The following is an 18,373-nucleotide window of genomic DNA, read 5'->3' as shown; positions in this document are numbered from 1 at the left end:
TTGTCTCATGCAAATACTTTTAGAATGAATAATCCAAGATTTCACAAAAAGTGAAAGTTCCTGAAGAAAACAACATCATTTATCATCTCGCAACCCCCTCTTGGTGGCAACCACCAAACTAGACTGTTTGGTTTCCTGTGATGATTAGACCAACACACGGTACAACGATTAAGCCCATGTTTTCCCCCCTTTCTTACCTTGTCGCCTCAGCCCGTTCCCCCTCCTGTTTTCTACCTTCAGCATTAAAATAGATTGGGGCGACATGTGTTTCAAGACCCGAGTGTTATGTTATTCAACAATGTGACATTTCTGAATGGAATACCATGGGTAGGCTATTAGACAGACCAGTCCACTCAGTCAGTTCCTGTCCAGACAAAAGTGAGTCAGACTTTTCCATTGCGTTGTCGAGTGCAGCACAGACAGTTACAAAGTGATGTAGCATGGCCAGTAAGAGCTTAGTCATGAGCTTTTAACCACAGTAGCTCTGGTGGTCGAGTCTAACGAAAAGAAATGTGGACAACTGCAGATATGTTTTGGTTATAAACCTATTTGGTCCCCCAGCCATTACTGCTCAACACTGACCTCAGTCTCTGAATAAATAAAGGGTCTGTAGCAAGTCGTCGGGCAAAGTGAGCAGTAAGCAGTGCTGTCAGTTTAATACCCATGAATATTTTATTAATGCATTGCATGAAGTCTATACGCTTACCGGACGTGCGTCACACTTTTCTGTTTTTACGTTTCAGCTCTGATAAAACATCTCTTTAAACTGGGGAGTTTTTCTTTTACTTCCCTTTCCCTCGAACAGGGGCGGCTAACGTGAGCTTGTATCAGTGTCCAAACTAAATGCGGAGACAGTTTTAATAAAAAGTGACTAAATTCAGTAAACGCTCTGGTGACAACTGATGTGTAGAGGCTAAGAGTAAAGAATGTAAGAGGTGGCGATAGAATGGCAAACACCATTATCAGACGATCGTAAATTGTTTTACTTTATTTCGTATCATAAACACATAAAGTACCATTTTTATTAGAATGTTAATAGAATAAATGTTGCTGTTAAAGAATTGTGATTTTACTTATTGTAATATACTAACTAAATAGTCGTTGCCCTCTAGTGGACAAATATATTGTGGCGTCTTCATAAGGGGACTGTCCTCAGAATAATAAGCATTTTGTATCCGAGAGGAGCTAAAGTCAACGGAGAGCTTATGCCCCAAGGCAGACAACAGTTTGTGGATGAGGCAAAGCTGCTTCCAGCTGCAAAAAAATTCAAGTACATGGGAAAAAGTTGGGAAAAATTTAGCTGTAGTTGAAAATTGTAGTTCACAGTGGCTATTGCTGTTCTTTCGTTTCCTGAAACAAACTTTATCGTGTCTTTCTATTTAAAGGCAAAAAAAAAAAAAGTTGCATTTAATGGCTCTGTGATACATTTAGATGAGAGTTTCCCATGTGCCTTCAGTGGACTAAGGAAACTGAGATATGTGCATAGAGCAGTGGAGTAAGAAACATCCCGTACCCTTCGGCAGCTTTAGCCACACATCTGTGCAGGACATGTGTATTTGTCCATGAGAAGGTGCTAATGATTTAATGACAGGGGTCTGGGTTCACCCCAGCTGAAATAGAGAGTGTGTGTTCTCCTTAAACCCAAACCTCCCCCTACTTTTCCGCCAGCTACCACCCCAGCCACACAGACTTCCCTTTGTTTAGGAAAGTTCCCCGTGTGTACGGCTGACATCATTGCGCGCTGCGTCCTGCGGAGGCGGCAGTGACTAAACCACACACGTTTCTGGCAGCCTGTGATGGATGTGTTGGAGGGAGCCTCAGACAAGGCAGCCCCATCTCTGTGACTTCCTGATTACACGGTACGCACGGCGCTGCAGCCTCTGCTGTGGACGCTGGCTGACGAAGCCTCTGTGGCTCGTCCCACAGCTCCTGTGACTCAGACCCTGCCCAGACTTTGCAGAGTTTATTCTGGAAGCTCCTGTTCTCGGTGGTGAACTTTTTCTCCACATCCAGCTCGGCGACGCTGGCTGTTTTCTGTTCTTTTTCAATGCCATGGCTGCTGCCTGCCTCAACCACACCCGCCCTTACACCAGCGGCAGACTGAAGTATGCCCCTCTGAAGTGCTGTGTGCAGTCCTCACCGCAGTTAACGCTCAGGGTTTCATGCTGCACTTTGGTGGGGAGGAAATACCCCCCGTTCAAGTCTGTGAGGTCTTCTTGTATCCCCGTCTGAAGTCAGCTTTCATGATCTGCCCATTGCTCCGAAACGCATCCATTTAGCTCTTCTGACGTGCATTTAAACATTTTTATTTTGGAATCATGTGCCTTTTCGTGGCCTTAAACCTCATGATCAAATTTAGAATTTCTAAACAAAGTATAATTAACAAATATCATGTGAAGTAAGAAGCATGACAGGATCAATTACTGGTCACACTGTGCTTGTCCCTCTTTGAAAACTGAAACCCAGAGGTCCATGTAATAGGAATGGAGAGGGAGTCCTGGTCACCCTTCCTCACTGGTACCTTCAGCAGTCTCAGCATTCCTCATCTGGGTGACAATATGAACTAGGGAGGGGTGTCTGCACTGCCAGGGTGGAGGGGCAGAGGGTTTACGTCCACGAATCCCAACAGTTGCCGGCTGCAGCTGCTTCGTCAAAGACCTGATTCAGATTGCCGAGTGAAGAAACAACAGGACGAGGTTTATTGATTGCCAGATTGCCACTCGGTTAAATTTATGTCTCCAAATGATGGATGGCGATTGTGATGCGAATTGCAAATCTTTCTACAAATGCATGCTTTGTCAAGTTTTGGAAGCAAAGCAGCCATGAACAGCTGAAAGCATTCAGATGATATTATTGAGTTTGATTTGGCTCGACTTTGTTGCCGATGGTAATTCAGAGCAGATAATCAGTAATCTGTTAGTAATTACATTTTGAAAGTAACCACCTAACCTTGCGAGTGGGCTACCTCACTTCATCACAGTCCTTCCTGCCGCCCAAATAAACACCATTGCTAGGCAGCAACCCATTTCCTTACACAAATACACAGGGGCCTTTGCAGGCTCTTAACCCTGACAGGGATCCTCCTCCAAATCACATGTTTTGCCTCCCCGGTCGGAGCCTTTTGCTCTCGTTGTGGGCACTCCTCACCTCGAGTGCTCTTCTTATGTAAGTGAAAACTCTGGTCTTTATTTCAGCATTTCCCCGCCGATCGTTTCAGTTGACAGTCTTGTCTGGAGTGGCCTGTAATTACGTAGGGTTCGGTGTCTGCCGCTGTATCACTCTGACAGGGTGTGGGGACAGTGAAATGCACACATTCTTGCATTTCTTGCGCACACACACACACGCTAGTGTTTAATATTAAGGTTTCTTTAAGCTCAGGATGAAAAACCGTTCGTTGTGATCTTATGGAATAAACTGTACTTTAACCTACAAATGAAGAAGTTATAATTGACTGTATTTGAATATCAACTCTCCCTAAGGAAAACAGCCTTAATACTCAATCATGCTGGTAACTGGAGAGATTTCAAGTCCACAAAAACGTCTCAGTTTTAATGAAAATGAAAATATTTAGGCTTTTGGGCCAAACAAGATCACATTTATTTTTTGATGGATTTAATGGAGGTTGCAGCCTCCATTAAATTAAAGCTACTGTACCTAAACATGCTCCGAACCTTATCTCTAATGCAATGAAATCACACTATGAACAATAAATCGCAACTTTATCAAACGTTTCAAGCAAACACACAGATTTGGAATTAGGTTACGTCGGTTGATTCCATGTTGACTGAAAGAACGAATTTTAAAAAACAAGAATGAGGTGCAATACGTGACCAGCTCACCATCAGATGCTCAATCATCTCTTCTGACTGTGTGACATACGTAACTCTCATACAGTCTGTCAGTACTAGCTGCTGTTCTCAGATTTCAGCCTGTGGGTTTGGGCTTCATGCACACTCTGCAGTCTGGGTGGTTGAGGTCATCCTGGCAGGCGGCCTTCTGTCAAGCAACACCTAGGGAGGTCTGGGAGTTCTTTAGAAGCTCTGGGTTGAACCCTCCAGCTATAGCGCGTAGCACTTCTTTAACGTCTCCACCTCTGTCGTGTTACTGATAAACATCAAAGCAGGGTCATTAGGGAGAGTGTTTCCTGGGCCTGGTGGGACTGACATGACCTTGACCTTTTTCTGAAACACTGCCTCAGTCACAAGGCGAGCGCAGCGCTCACAAATCACAGCACCGCTCTCTGTACGTAGGTGGTTTCACTGCTGTCTGGCAGCTACTGTAGGATCAACATCTTGGCAGGCCTGACGTGTACGGATGGAGGAAGTGTACACAGGCCATTGGTTGTAAATTTAAAGAAAATGAAAAGGCGGATTACATGATCTTAAATGGGTACTTTGCTTGAAACAGTCTGACCCCTCTTGTTTTTGAACACTTAACCACAACCACTTCTTTTTTTGTTGTTTTTTGCTCTCCCCTCTTAGCTCCACGGCTACATGGAGAGCGAACCTCTGACCCTGCAGCTGTTCATCGGCACAGCTGACGACAGGCTGCTGAGACCCCACGCCTTCTACCAGGTCCACCGCATTACCGGGAAGACGGTGTCCACCCCGAGCCACGAAGCGCTGCACAACAATACCAAGGTGCTGGAGATCCCACTGTTGCCAGAGAACAACATGCGAGCCATGTGAGTATCGCTGATCCTACCCACACAGACAGGTTTGGGTTGATGATTAAACCTGGGTTAGTGTCTTTTGTTTAAGTCTTTGGAGTAAGTCCAATTAATGTGAGATTTCCCCCTTGGTTCCTTCAAGAACTGATGCGAACACACCTTAAATGACTTGAGACTTTAAATGAACTTTTAGGACAAGAACAAATCCAAGCCAATTCTCAAGTCATTTGAAACGGTCCAGATCGAGGTTTGAATCAAAGGAAACTTGACAAATCAATGTGAAGTTTTGTGTTGTTTAAAAAAAATCATCATGTCAAATCATGTCAGGTTCAAGCTATAACAGCCTGTCATCAGTAAATCTTTAGGGGGTCAAGTCAGGCAACAGATACACGCTATGTCAAATCTCCTAATGTTTATAAGTTTCCTATTTCAAAACCGTCACATAATAATACTTTAATACAATTTGTGTCTTTGAGTGTTTCAAACTGGACTTGACATTTAGCCTGAAAACTTTAAGATAACTCCACCTGTGAGTGAATGTACATCTGACACACCACAGCACATAGTTAATATTTACTTCAGCTGAGGTGCAGTTCCGGTGCAGTATGGAGGGAATTTCATCCCCTCGGGATCAATTTAAAGCTCTCAACACGTGTTTGATTCTGGCTTTTGTGAAATGTTTACATTCTGCAGTTGTGATGTGTGTGTGTGTGTGTGTGTTTGTGTGTGTGTGTGTGTGTGTGTGTTGCCCTTTGCACACAGACGAGTGGCTTTCACATTTTATAAGCCTTGGAGATCAAATTACTGAGGAAGCTCAGAGCTGCTAACAGGGAGCTGGACTTTCTGTCTGAGCTGCAGGCAGCAGCAGCCTGCTAGCATCAGCACTTTCCCTGCGATTTAATGGATGTAGCACATACACTCCGCTTTTACACTGGCTTTCTCACAGGATACAGTTTGTCTTTTCTCACAGAGCACAAGCCTCAGAGTACTTAGAGTATAGGCAGAGGGATTTGTGGAGGATTTATTTGTTTTGACGTGGACTCCCATGTGACATATGGATGTTTTATCATGTGGTGCAGAATACAGGCCTTGTTCTATTTCTAAAATAGCTACTCAAGATGATTTAAATCAAACCACCAATCAACAGTAGCTAAGATTTTTCTTAGCTGATAATGCAAACACAACATTTTACTTAGTATGACGCCATTTAACTGCTTATAAATGCTGCCTTTGTTCTTGGTTTCGTCCTTTCTTTCTAAAACGTTCTCTTTCAGCACCTCACTGTGTGGTTTTGCACTCGGCCTCTGTGCATAGGCAGAGAGTTGAACAGCTGAGGTCCTTAGCATCAGCACCTGATTACTTCGCCAGTGGAGCAGACCCTGGTTTCTGGCAGGAAGAATGTTAGGGAGTGTTCAGATCTGTGTAAAAGTTGACATTAACTAGGCTTTGAGGAATGCGGCATCAAGTAGCACGGCAATGGAAAAGCCAGAAACCGTTTGGGCCTGAGGTATTTAAGTATGAAGAAGTGAGATGAGTGCAGTGCAGACAGATGGGTGTGCGAGATGAGGAGCGCTGCCTTTGTTAAGTGTCTGACGAAGAGTTTGACCCCGCAAATTTTACCCTTGTTGTAAGATTTTGGGGACGGGGATTGTATTGAGAAAACCTCTCTTGGGGATACTCATGACATAATGAATGTTCCCAGATATTTGTTTCTGTAGAGTTTGAACGCTGCCCAAGAGTAGATGCACTGATGTGTAAAAACCCCGATGGGGGGTGGTGTTAATCTTCATCTGCACGCCTGTGTTGATGGATTCCAGATTAAAACTCTCATGCAATTTGGCTGAAATACCATATAAATCACAGCCCGATTAAACTGTGAGAGCATATATGTCATTAATGGACATGCTTCTTCGCCTTGTGGACAGACAGCAGGCTTTGGCTGACTCAAGACTGTTTGTGTGGTGTCTCCGATTCCAGAATCGACTGCGCAGGGATCTTGAAGCTGCGTAACTCGGACATCGAGCTGCGAAAGGGGGAGACCGACATTGGGCGTAAGAACACACGTGTGCGGATGGTTTTCAGGGTTCACATCAACCAGGCTACAGGAAGAACGGTGTCCCTGCAAGTTGCATCCAACCCCATTGAGTGCTGTGAGTACATCTTTACAAACTAGTTTTGTTCATGTACACATGGGGTCTAAACTGCAAGATGATCAATGGGATGCAAAAAAGAAACAACAACATTATACAAAATATTTAATTTCAATAACTTGACTTTTTATAGGCAAACTAGAAGTTTGTTTTCAAGTGTGAGGATGTCACTGACGCATGGTTCTCTGTTGGGCCAAAACGATTAAATCTTATACTGATGTACTTCAACGAGGAGGACTCCTAATGGCTTGGGTGATTCCCTGCAGGAATATTTTAAACTTTATTCATACTTTGTGTTATTCCAGTACTTGCATAAAAGGTACTCCACTCTAAGTAGAAATACCACCGTATATTCTTTACTCAAGTCAAAGTACAATGTAGTTGCTCTAAAGTTTAGTTTAAGTGCAAATTTAGAAACAGGCCCACAAGCATTGTCGAACTTGATGCTGCTGAAATCATGAACGCATGAATCTACTCCCGATTTGCCTGATAAAAAAGGTTTGTGCAGAAATCAAAATTAAGTTAGGTTCAAATTCAGAAATCTGATTTCTGATCATTTCACTTGAAAAAACACAAGTGGAACTAAATAATTTACAAGGAGAAAATAGTTCTTGTAAACTAATTTCACATTTGTGCTGTAAACCGCTGGTGCTACCAGGTGGTTAATCCATAATAATACCTCCTAATTCATTAGTTCCTTGTGTTTTTTTATTAAGAATCTGTGTTTGAAATATAACTGTCAAACAAATGAAGTAAAAACTTCCCTGTGAATTCCTTTGGGATGGAGTCAAATCAAAACCTAAAATGCAAATACTTCAGAAAAGTACTACAAATTGTACCTATGTACAGTAAATTTACTTAGAAGCTCATCAGGCTCCGTTAGCATGTTAGTATAGCTTTGCAGAGCTGACTTCAACTCTTATTCCTTTTCATGTCAGGCCAGTAATAATGATCAAGTCAAACAACCTGAGGTTAGAAAGGGAAAAAGTAAAACCTTCACACATGTATCATGAGCATGTGTCACACGTGGTGGCAAGAAAAAGCAACACCATAAATAAAACGTCAGAAAGCATAAATCACTGAAACGTGAAGATAACAGTAATTTGATGCGGCTCCATGAGGAGATATGTTGCAGGAAAGCTAGAAGTGATTGTGAGCTACATTTTAATTAGTCTGCATTTGTCTGACTAAAGGCCATTTAAGCTTCGCTCAATAAATGACACTGGGTCTTTACGGTGCACTGGAGTTGACCTTTCACTGGACCGGGATACACTCAGGCAGATCAACCACTTTATGTGGTTCTGGCAATGAGAGCTGCCATAGAGATTAAGGTTTATGAGGTAAATGAAAGACAGTAGTTAAACCATGGTCTCAACCCCTTGAAATAGAGCATTGTTAGTTTCTGAACGACGGCCACAAAGCAATTGTTTTTGACCAAAATTCACTTTGTGTGTGAGTGAGGCAGAACGACAGACGGAGGCAGAGAAACAGAGAAATGTGGGAAAGATTGATGCTTTCCAAAGACCTAGAATTAGAGTTTCATCAAAAATCAGGAACCAGGAACATCAAATTACTAAAAGATGATCCTTACATGAGAAGCATTTTCAGGTTTTATTGAAACCCCATTTCCACATGCTGGTCAGTCACTATGAAATTACTTTCACAAGAACGACCTGCTCTGGCCATCGATATTACACTGAGACAGAAAAGGTTTAAAATGTTTCATGGCAAATTAATATCAACGTAGATTGTTTCAGATTAATATCAACGTAGATTGTTTCAGAAAAACTGAAAGCAAGTCAGCAATGGGAAGGGCAAAAATGTACGAGAGACGTATGAAAGATGAGGAGAGGAAGCGCACTCTTCAAGAAAATATTTGAGCGCAAACTTCCAGCATAATTTAAGGAAAACACAAATAAACACAACATGAAGCGTCTCCCTACTTACGGGCAAGGAGGGAGTTTAAATTTAACGTGAGGGGGTAGAGGTTTACGGTTTCAGGGACAGCTCTGCGAAAGCTGTCTAGGTAGTGATTCAGCCTGGGTCTGGATGCTCAGGTCTGCATGGGGAGTGGGTGTGTGTTAGCTGAGCGATGAGTCTGAATTCTCTTCTCCCTCCCACAGCTCAGAGATCGGCCCAGGAGCTGCCGTTGGTGGATAAGCAGAGCTTGGAGACGTGTCCCACCCCCGGGGGGGAGAAGATGCTCCTCGACGGACACAACTTCCAGCACGACTCCAAGGTGGTGTTCGTGGAAAAGGCTCAAGGTAAAAGAGGAGGAGATTTGGACTTAAAGCTGCATCGTCTCAGTCCAGATGTGTGTGCGTGCGCGCGCGTGTGTGTGTGTGTGTGTGTGTTTCCTCTCTCTCTCTGTCTCTCTCTCTCTCTCTCTGTGTCTCTCTCCCCCCTCGTTGTTGGAGAAACCCCAGGACTGCTCCGTCCCTCCTCTCCCCCCGCCGTCAAAATATCCTGCCAGAGTGCCACATGTGGTGCACATTAATGCGCTGTATTTTTAACCCAGCAGATTTACATTTGCAGAAGTTTCCATTGCCTGTTCAGCAGAGGAATGGATCACAAATGCAGCGCTTGTGTGTGTGTGTGTGTGTGTGTGTGTGTGTCATGCGTCTGTATTTGTTTCTCCCTTTCTTACTTTAAGCCGTTTTGGTTTGGATGGAGCAAGGACTGCTCCCAGATGTTGATACCAGGGGGTTTACAAACAGCAATTTCCTTGATTAGCTTTAGCAAAGCAACGTGAGGAAGAGTTTGGGCCAAGGCTGAGCAATGTAAACACGTGTGATCCTATCAGCCTGGTGACTCATTAAAAAAAAAAAAAAAAAGAGAGGGAAGCCTTTTCATTGTTCCACCTGTGAAAGGAAGAATTCAAGGCTGCCCGGGCGCTTCTCCTGCAGCTCTGCACAATGCAGCAGTGAGAATGTTTATCTGAACAAAAAGTCATTCTGAGCAGGCTTTGTCCCCCTCTTCCTGACCTCTTTGATTAGGCCTGATGTCTTCTGCAGAAAAGGGCAGCTCAGAGTTAGAATCACGTAACATTTCTCAGAGGCAGGAATGAAACTACACTGGCCGTACTGTGGCCCAACAAAGATGCACTTTCTGCAAGTTCCTGCAACCTAAATTAAAAATGGACTTCTATCAATTATATGCTTGTTGAAATAGACTGACTCCCTACTTTAACTAGATAGCCACAAGATAAATATAAAGTTTAAATAGTTAGTTGTTATCAATACGTTTCAGTATTTGAGTACTTTATTCATGGATGGATTACTGAATGTCAATATTTCTCGGTAGAAAAGCTCAGTTAAAAGACAGAAAGTGACCACAAAGTGATACACAAAGACCACAACGACCTAAAACTGTTCAAAAGAGCTTTCCGATGACCAAATCCTGACACTTAATATCCACTAAGAGGATAAGGCAACAATTTCTCGCATCACTGCACATTAAATTATTCAAAATACAGAATGAACTTCCTTCCATTAGCACTGGGCAGTAAGTGTTAGTAAAGTAGAGGCGCAGCCATTCATTTTATCCCGTTAAAGATAAACCTCACCTCACATGCCCTCATCTGAAAAAAACAAAACAAAAAAACACTTCTAATAATGTTCTTTGCAATAAAACACCAATAAAGTAATGATACATATCATTTATTAAAATTCTAATGTAAGTAATGTCCAACTGCATCGGTGTGCATGTCAAACAGCTTATGTATCTCTTATGTGTGTCAAACCTTCCACCTCAAACACGGGGAATAGCAACCAATAAAACCTCAGACTTTCAGAAAGGTTTGGGTCAGCAGCTGCCCTGGTTCTGTCTGACTCTGAAGCGAACTGTCTTTAGGGCCATGTGCAGCTCTGGACCGGTCCCGATGGGTGTGCTCCATCGTTTTTGATGAGGGTTTCCCCGCGTCTGGCATCAGCATTAGATTCCTGGGCAATCCTGCCATGGAAACACCCTTAAGCCAGGCTTCCACAACACTGCACCTCCCCACCCCCAACACCCCTGTTTTCCTCCATCTATTTCTATCCAGGCTGCCTCTGTGCCACCAGCCCTAAGTTCATTAGCCTTGAGAGCTGTGGGCTCCCTACTGATCATACTGGGTCTTCTTTACAGCTGCTCTCTGTAAACACAGACAGGTAATTAGATACAGTAAACAAGTAGAGGCGTCATTAATCTCGGGGGTAAAGTGGAATAATTGCTTTAGTAACATGCAGAAACATAACAGGCTGCAAAACAATTTTGCATATTTAAAAAGTAAATGTCTGCATGCTCATCGTTATCAAGCACTGATTTGGAAATTTAATATGCTTTTACTGTAATTTAACTCGTGCCAAAGCAGAGCTCTGAGAAACAGTTTAACGATCTCACTCATAAACCCAGAGTGTTGGATTTTTCTTGCCATAAAGACCGTGACCGTTTAATTTTACCGGAGAATTTTCCTGCGAAATATCCAGTAAAGCGCTCTCACAAAACAACGTCCACAAGCTGCGGTGACAGAACATGCGGGTATTGACAGATGTAAAGAGCTGTGTGTGCTCTATGTGTGTGTGTGTGTGTGTGTGTGTGTGTGTGTGTGTGTGTGTGTGTGTGTCAGAGTTTCCCTTGCAATAATAGCCAGGGTCTGTCACCCTGGACCCTGGAAAAATGAGATCCCAGTGAAACACTGGAGTTTGTTTGGAAGAAACAGAGGAAGAGACAATCGTGTGTTTTTTTCTTTTTTTTTTTCTTGTTGTTGCTAGCCATGACGCACGGAAAGGAAATCCCAGTTTCCCCCTCGGAGACACCCTCTCTGTCACCTGCTCCTCGGCACAACATGTGAAAATAATAACAGTGGGTCAGGTTTGCTCAATCACGCCCTCCTGCTCCTCCTTGTCTCTTGCCTCGGTAGAAATAACTAAGATAGCATCAGTTTAGTTGTCACTCCTGGTTACAGCCGTTCGGTCATAGGAGATGACTGCACGGCCTCGGTGCTGCAGACATCAGCTTGTAATCTAAACCCAGCTTAGCCTCACCTTGCTTTCATTTGCCCCGGCCTGCACAGAAGATGCTGTCCCTGATAAGTCGCAGTCTCCCCATTTGGGAAATTAGGCCCTGCTGTCCCTCATTCGCCTTCGTTTTTTGTGGTTTACTGCTGGAAAAGACTCAAAATACAGGCTGTTGTCCAAATACAAATAAAAGACAGAGAGGTGCAAAGATTGGACCTGGATGGAAACTTTTTTTTAAAAAAACAAAAAAATCAAATATTAGTGCATTTGTGAAATTTCATGGCACCACGTTATGGCTTTAGCTTAGCAACTTAAAGCACGATATGATTTAATGACGCTCAAGGTTCATTTTGGACCTTTGATTCTGCAGCCTGACAATAAAGTCTAAGCAAAAGCTACAACCTTCTACCTCGTTTCCCTGAAATGTGGCTAAAATCTTTTAAACTTCTTGTGGAGAATTTTATTATAAAGTACAAATATAGTACATGATAATATACTGTAGACGAGTAGAGAATAGGCTGGAATAGAATATGATAGAATAAAAAAACTAAACCCAGTGAAAATAAATACAGCCACTTTGAAAACTATTATTTTCCTAACGAGTGAAGGGAAGCTAACATGCCTCTTCGTCTGTGGACTGTACTTATATTAACTGTTTATAGATATGTATGGATGCTTTAAATGATAAGTTGGTTGATGGCTATAGTTCAGTAAATGCTTTCACTGTAGTTTTATTATTTTTGTACTTTCGGCTTATCCCGTGAGTTCAGGGTCGCCACAGCGGATCATTGTCCGCATGTTGATTTGGCGAAGTTTTTAGGCCGGATGCCCCTTCCTGACATAACCCTCCCCAATTTCTACCAGGCTTGGACCGGCTGACGGGGGTGGGCACTCTACCGACAGAGCCACTGCTGCCCCCTTACACTGTAGTACTGTATATGGTTTGTTTGATTAAAGTTTGTCTGTTTCCATCTCCTCCCTCTGTCTTTTGTTTAGATTCTTTTTGATTTTCCCTTAGTATTTTTATTAAAGCCTGTTTTTCCGCTCAGTATTTCCCCACCATGATTGATAATAGCTTAATTTCAGTGAGAGATTCTAAAGGAAATCCTTGCAGAGGAGAAACCCCCTAATGAAAAGAGCACTCTCCAATCTGGCCCATTGAACTGGACAGCTGCCTGCTCTGCTGCAGTCTGTATCATTGCAAGGAAATTAGTCACTGTGTTTCCCCCCGATCCATCAAAACCTTTGTCGCTTGCGCCAAAGGTAGCTATGTTTTTGTTCCACATCTCCGTGCACTGATGAGCTGGAGCTCCTAGATCCCAGAGAGCCCAAGCTATTCATGTTGGACTGCAACAGCACTGCAATTTTGTCTAATTGTTGCAACTAAACAAGTAAGAGGCCCTGAAAGATGAACTGTAAGAGGATTATTAGCAGCGAGGCTGCCAGATGGGCTCTGGAGTTACCTGTAGAAACTGTAGATAAGCATCACCCTTTAAGCCAACGCGAGGACAGTGACACTGAAGTAGCAGCAGAGTAAATTAGATTGTTTTTGACGTGTACGCTGTGGTAGCTGAGTTAGCTTTGTTAGCTTCGAGCAGTGGTTTTGCTCGGTGGGAGCGGCGCCTTTTCTTTTGGTCAGCGGGCTTTGGTTTCATTGCATTGACAAAACAATGACTTCCACTCGAAGCTGTTCAGTGGTTTGGCTGCCTCAGACACTTCTGAGAACAATGGCTGTTTTCATAAACAAATCAATTACGGCCACATAAACAGCAGGGATTATGTTTTCATAAATTACTATGTATGATTTATAAAAATCACAGGCCTGTTTGAGAAGCTCCAGAGACTGATTTCTTGATGAAAGCGTCCAGATGAGGCCGTGCAGAGACAGGCGCCACTGTAAATGTGCTCGGCACTGTTGAAGTGAGAGGACGTCAGTATCGCCTCCTCGACTGGTGCCATTTATCAGCTCGGAGCTGGCCTCAGCCGCCGCTCCTCCGCACCGCAGCCGCTCGCCTTCAGCTTCCAAAGGCCACGTGTTTTCAGGGCGGTAGGAAGGAAGACGTTTCAGTCATCAGTCAGAAGACAAGGGAACTCTTTCAGCGTGCTGCATGGGTCTGGGTAGAGCATGTGTTTATATTTACTGTACGTTATGAGGGTTTGGGCATATGCCATCCCGCTGTTTCACTCTGGGCACCAGCGTTTTACTCCACCCAGACCCAATTAAGGAGCACAAGGAGCTGTTTGATTCCCTTTATAAACCCAACATGACAAATAACTGCACTGTATATTGTTTGATCCCCCCCGGCTGCCATGATTCTGTACAGCACACCACCAGTGTGTCATTGCCGCTCTGTGTTGTGTCTATTCTGAGAAAGTAATGATTTGTATAGACCACTGCTAACGAAATGTGAATTGTAAGACTTCTGCAGGGCTGGTGCGCTGCCAAGGTGCATAGAGCTCGGGCGCTGGGAGAGTTGGAGAGGGGTAGTGGGTTTATATGGTAAGGATGGCTTTAGGCTGAGTTGTTTAACTTCGATAATATTGGATGTTGTCCAGCACAGTGGGCCAGGGAGTTAGAAACCATATTGTGCTCAGTGAAATTTGGTAGGAGGGGAGCTGGCTAGTGTGTTTTTCATTGGATTGGTGCAGGCGTTGTGCAGATGTTTCCCTATAACTCTGGAACATTCTGTGGTTATCAATTACATTCTGTGGTTATCAATTATCCGGCACACTCTTTTCAAACAAAGGCATCCCACGCGTTCAACTTTTCAAAGCTGTGTTTTTTGAGAAGTTTCCTGGCAATAGGTAGCAGGGCACAGAAAAAAAACCAATTGCTGAATTTAATTTTTCTATCTCTGGGTCGGTTTGAGAAGCGATGAGCGTGAGTCAGAGGCGACGCGAAAAGCAGACAAGAAGAAACGGGGAGAGAGACTCCGAGGGGGATGTTAAAAAACATGTTTACCTCCCGTGGATTGACACCGACTGCAAAGGCTTCCCTTCTGGAGAGCTTCCCAAAGTGAAGAGAGAGGAAGAAAAATAGAGACACACCAGAAGACTACTTGCTCTATTCATGCGAACACTTTCAGTGCTGCACTGGAGAAGGAAACCATCTCAGTGGTTGAGTTAGACTTCACTGGACAAAGTCCAGGTTTTCTCTCTAACTGAGGACATTTCACTCTGCGCACTTTATTTTTTATAGCTGGGTGTTTTAGAATAAGGACTTAGGATTGGATGAAGGTGTTTTCAGCTACTGGAAATAATCCTTGGTGTCCAGGAACCAAACCTTAACAACACAAAAATAAGAACAGCCATGAGACTCTGGACATACAGACATCCTTCCGCCAGCGTCCTGTACAACTTCCTGTTCTCCTTGGGGGTTTCCTTACAAATGTTATGTTTAATTCATGGTACCACAAAGTGTGTGTGTGTGTGTGTGCATCCCAGATGGCTGTAGCTTGCCGTCAGGCCTCACCTCATCTCTCCTGTGATGTTTGCAGAATCGTTTTGTTTTAGCTGTGGAGACATTTATTGCTAATTACACTATATGTTTTTTGTTTTTTTCTGTGTACTACAGTAGTTTTCACCATTAAATAGTAAAAGCAGCCAATACACTTGCATGCACAAGTGTGTGTATATACAAATGATGAAAACTGGGCAAATATTTAAATTTGTTGCAGAAAATAATAAATAATGAAGCATTAATTATAATAGACAGGGAAAAATGCAAGATTAGTACAAGAGAGAAATGAGACAAAAATATATAAAGGAAAAAAACGAGAACACAAACCATGATAATGTTGTGATGGTTCACAGATGAATGATAACAACCATTATATGACCTGCGTGCACATTTCATCTTCCTCATTCAAGCACATCTTTAGACCCCTTCTGCAACCTTCTGCAGCCATTCTCTCCACCTCCATTACCTGTTATATATTGACAGTGGATGCTTTTGCCCAAGGTGAACACAGCTGGCAGCGAAAACTGGGTCAAGCATGATGCCAGTTGTTATAAATTACAGCATGTGCATAAGCTAATAGTCTGAGATACAACAAAAAATATCTTAATGCTAACAAGACACTTCCTCTAATATTGTCCCATGAGTCGTTTTAGGTATTGGTGATGACAGCCCGGTTTATCTCAGCATTTGCTCACAGATATCAGAGATTTAGCTGCTAAAAAGTTTGTCTGCTCCATTCTTCCTTTAGTCGAGGGGTCACTTTGTCATAGATGATGCAAATGTGATTATCTTCCTGGAGATCAGCCCCTGAAAGCCGATCTGCAGCTGACAGACGTGGAGAGAAAGTAAGAGAAAGCAAAAGCGCGATCAGAACAGTGAGATGAGAGGTAACAGGTTTCCAGAGTCCCCTCAGACATAATCGAACGCGTCAGCGCCAAGCTACTCTTCCTCCTCCATCTCTGCCACCTCATAACTCCTGTCTGCACACAAACGAGTAGGATCCCATCCGTCTGCACGGGGCTCTCTGCTCAGTTCAGACTCTCCACTCATCAAACTGCACGCAGCCTGTTGAGCACATCACAACACGTATTTCGGTTTTTCAGGCCGCACTTGACCTTTTTTGAAACAGCTGTTTCCTTCCCACGTTAAAGTCATTTTCATTTTGTGTCTTTTTTGGGGCCTTGTTAATGAGTCCGGGCTCTAAGAAAAAACAGGAGTGGGTTACTTCTGTGCCTAAATTTGTAAGAATATAGCTTTACTCACACCTCGTTGGGCAGAATGACAAGCCCTGTGTTTTGTCCAGCTCATATGATGCCTCATTTTATTGCCTAAAAACCTCTTTATTGTGGCGAGAAAATAAAGCGCATTACCAGTAAAGGAGAAAAATACCATTTGCATTAAACAATGATTATATGGGGATACCAGAAGGATTCCTGTGAGAGCAGAAAAAGGAAGAAATCTGAAAGGCGAGTTTGTCATTTTCCAGCCTCTGTATTAATGAGCCCACCAGCTGCTCGAGCATGTCGGGATTCCACGCAGCGATGAAGTCAAGCTTTCTCCCATCCAACAAAGACGTCACTCACTTCTTTGGTATGATGGTTTTTATTTAGGATTGCATCAGATTTCTCTCTGTCTGTCTGCGAGTTTGTCTCTTTCTCTCTTCCAGCCTCAGGTTTGTCAGACTGGGGACGTGAGCTCATGAGCCGCGGGTCAGACAGCATGACGTTTGCGATACCCTCGGCTCTCTGTTTTATACATCACTGATGTAACAGATAATATTAACAAGGCTCGTTCCATTCCTTCATTTCTGTTGGGAGCCAAGTAGGTGGATAATTTTGTGATCTTTTTTTTTCTCTGTCTGTCTCTCCTTTTTAGACGGTCACCACCTCTGGGAGACCGAGGCCAAGGTTGAGAGAGACGCTTCAAAGCCTGTAAGTGATACACATGACACTATCATCACCATGAGTCTGGTCTCATTTCAGGATCACGGCAGTGATAAAGCAGCTGCTCTCAATCTTGTTCAATCTCCACAGTAGAAAAACAAACTGATGTCTAAATGAAGTGGCTGTTGATTTACTGATTACAAATCTAAGTTTACCGGACATGTGTTTGCCTGATGCAGCCTGATTTAAGGGTCACTTCACTCTAAACTGACTGACTGACTAATACAGCATGGAGACTTTTGCTTCCATCCTACTGCTCTACAGATTTTCTGCCTCTGTAATTGTCCCTATGAAAACAACCCTGTCTCCTGTACGCTGCTTCACTTTTTTGGGGGAATGTATTCAATGAGTGATTATGAAATAATAAAGCACTACAATAATTAAAGGAAAGCAATGTTGCCAGAAGTTTGACTCCAGAGTCAAGCAAGATTAGGCGACAAACACAAAAACAATATTTTTCTCTATTAATTATCCTCATTGCATTAAGAGAATATGTAATAAGGGTAAAATTACATTCGCTACAAAAATGTTTACTGTTGTTGTTCAGAAACATAGTTTTTCGGGAGAGTTAATAAAAACGTATGCAAATTCACAGGGGGACTGATTCAGCAGAAAGATTCTTAGAAATGTATTCATAGAAAAAAACAAAAGAAACTCCAATTTCTGCTCCTGTACTGTAGTGGTAAATAAGACAGGTATCCGAAAATAAAATGTGTCAAAGCAGCCACCTGAAATTATACATTTTGTTGTACCTTGTTGAAACTAATGCATTTTTTGTTCAATTCAGATTTTTATTTATATAGCTACAAATCTTATAGGCATAATACACAAAAGTCCACTGATAAAAATGTCTTACTTATCTGTTCATTTATAAGCTGTACTGCACATTTTAAAACTAGCGCTGTAAATGTGCTACTTTTAGATTAGATGCAAAACTACTGATGCATTGACGCTTAAAAAAAACAACTTTAGATGAACAAGCAACGAAGGTTTGTACCACATATGTAGCACAAGTTATCAAAATCCATCTGTCAAGACTCAGTAGTAGTTTAGGTGGATTTCATCGTCAGAAAGAGTCAGTTTAGCGGTTTCTCCATGTTCCCAGTCTTTGTGAGTGCAGCAAATTAACTTCACATTTAATGTACAGATGAGCG

The 18,373-nt window shown here is 42.9% G+C and overlaps 1 protein-coding gene across 1 annotated transcript in view; it reads left to right on the top strand.

The window, feature by feature from the left end:
- The window catches only part of nfatc1 (nuclear factor of activated T cells 1), a 36,891-nt gene that overhangs the window by 3,389 nt on the left and 15,129 nt on the right, over positions 1-18,373 (top strand). Inside the window, exons 4-7 of the mRNA XM_067493423.1 lie at positions 4,482-4,684; positions 6,647-6,819; positions 8,943-9,083; positions 17,152-17,207. Coding sequence (XP_067349524.1) covers positions 4,482-4,684; positions 6,647-6,819; positions 8,943-9,083; positions 17,152-17,207 — 573 coding nt within the window. The remainder of the gene's footprint in view (positions 1-4,481; positions 4,685-6,646; positions 6,820-8,942; positions 9,084-17,151; positions 17,208-18,373) is intronic.

This window comes from Channa argus, chromosome 1 (assembly GCF_033026475.1).
Source record: "Channa argus isolate prfri chromosome 1, Channa argus male v1.0, whole genome shotgun sequence".
NCBI lineage: Eukaryota > Metazoa > Chordata > Actinopteri > Anabantiformes > Channidae > Channa > Channa argus.
This window is presented reverse-complemented; position numbering and strand designations above follow the sequence as displayed.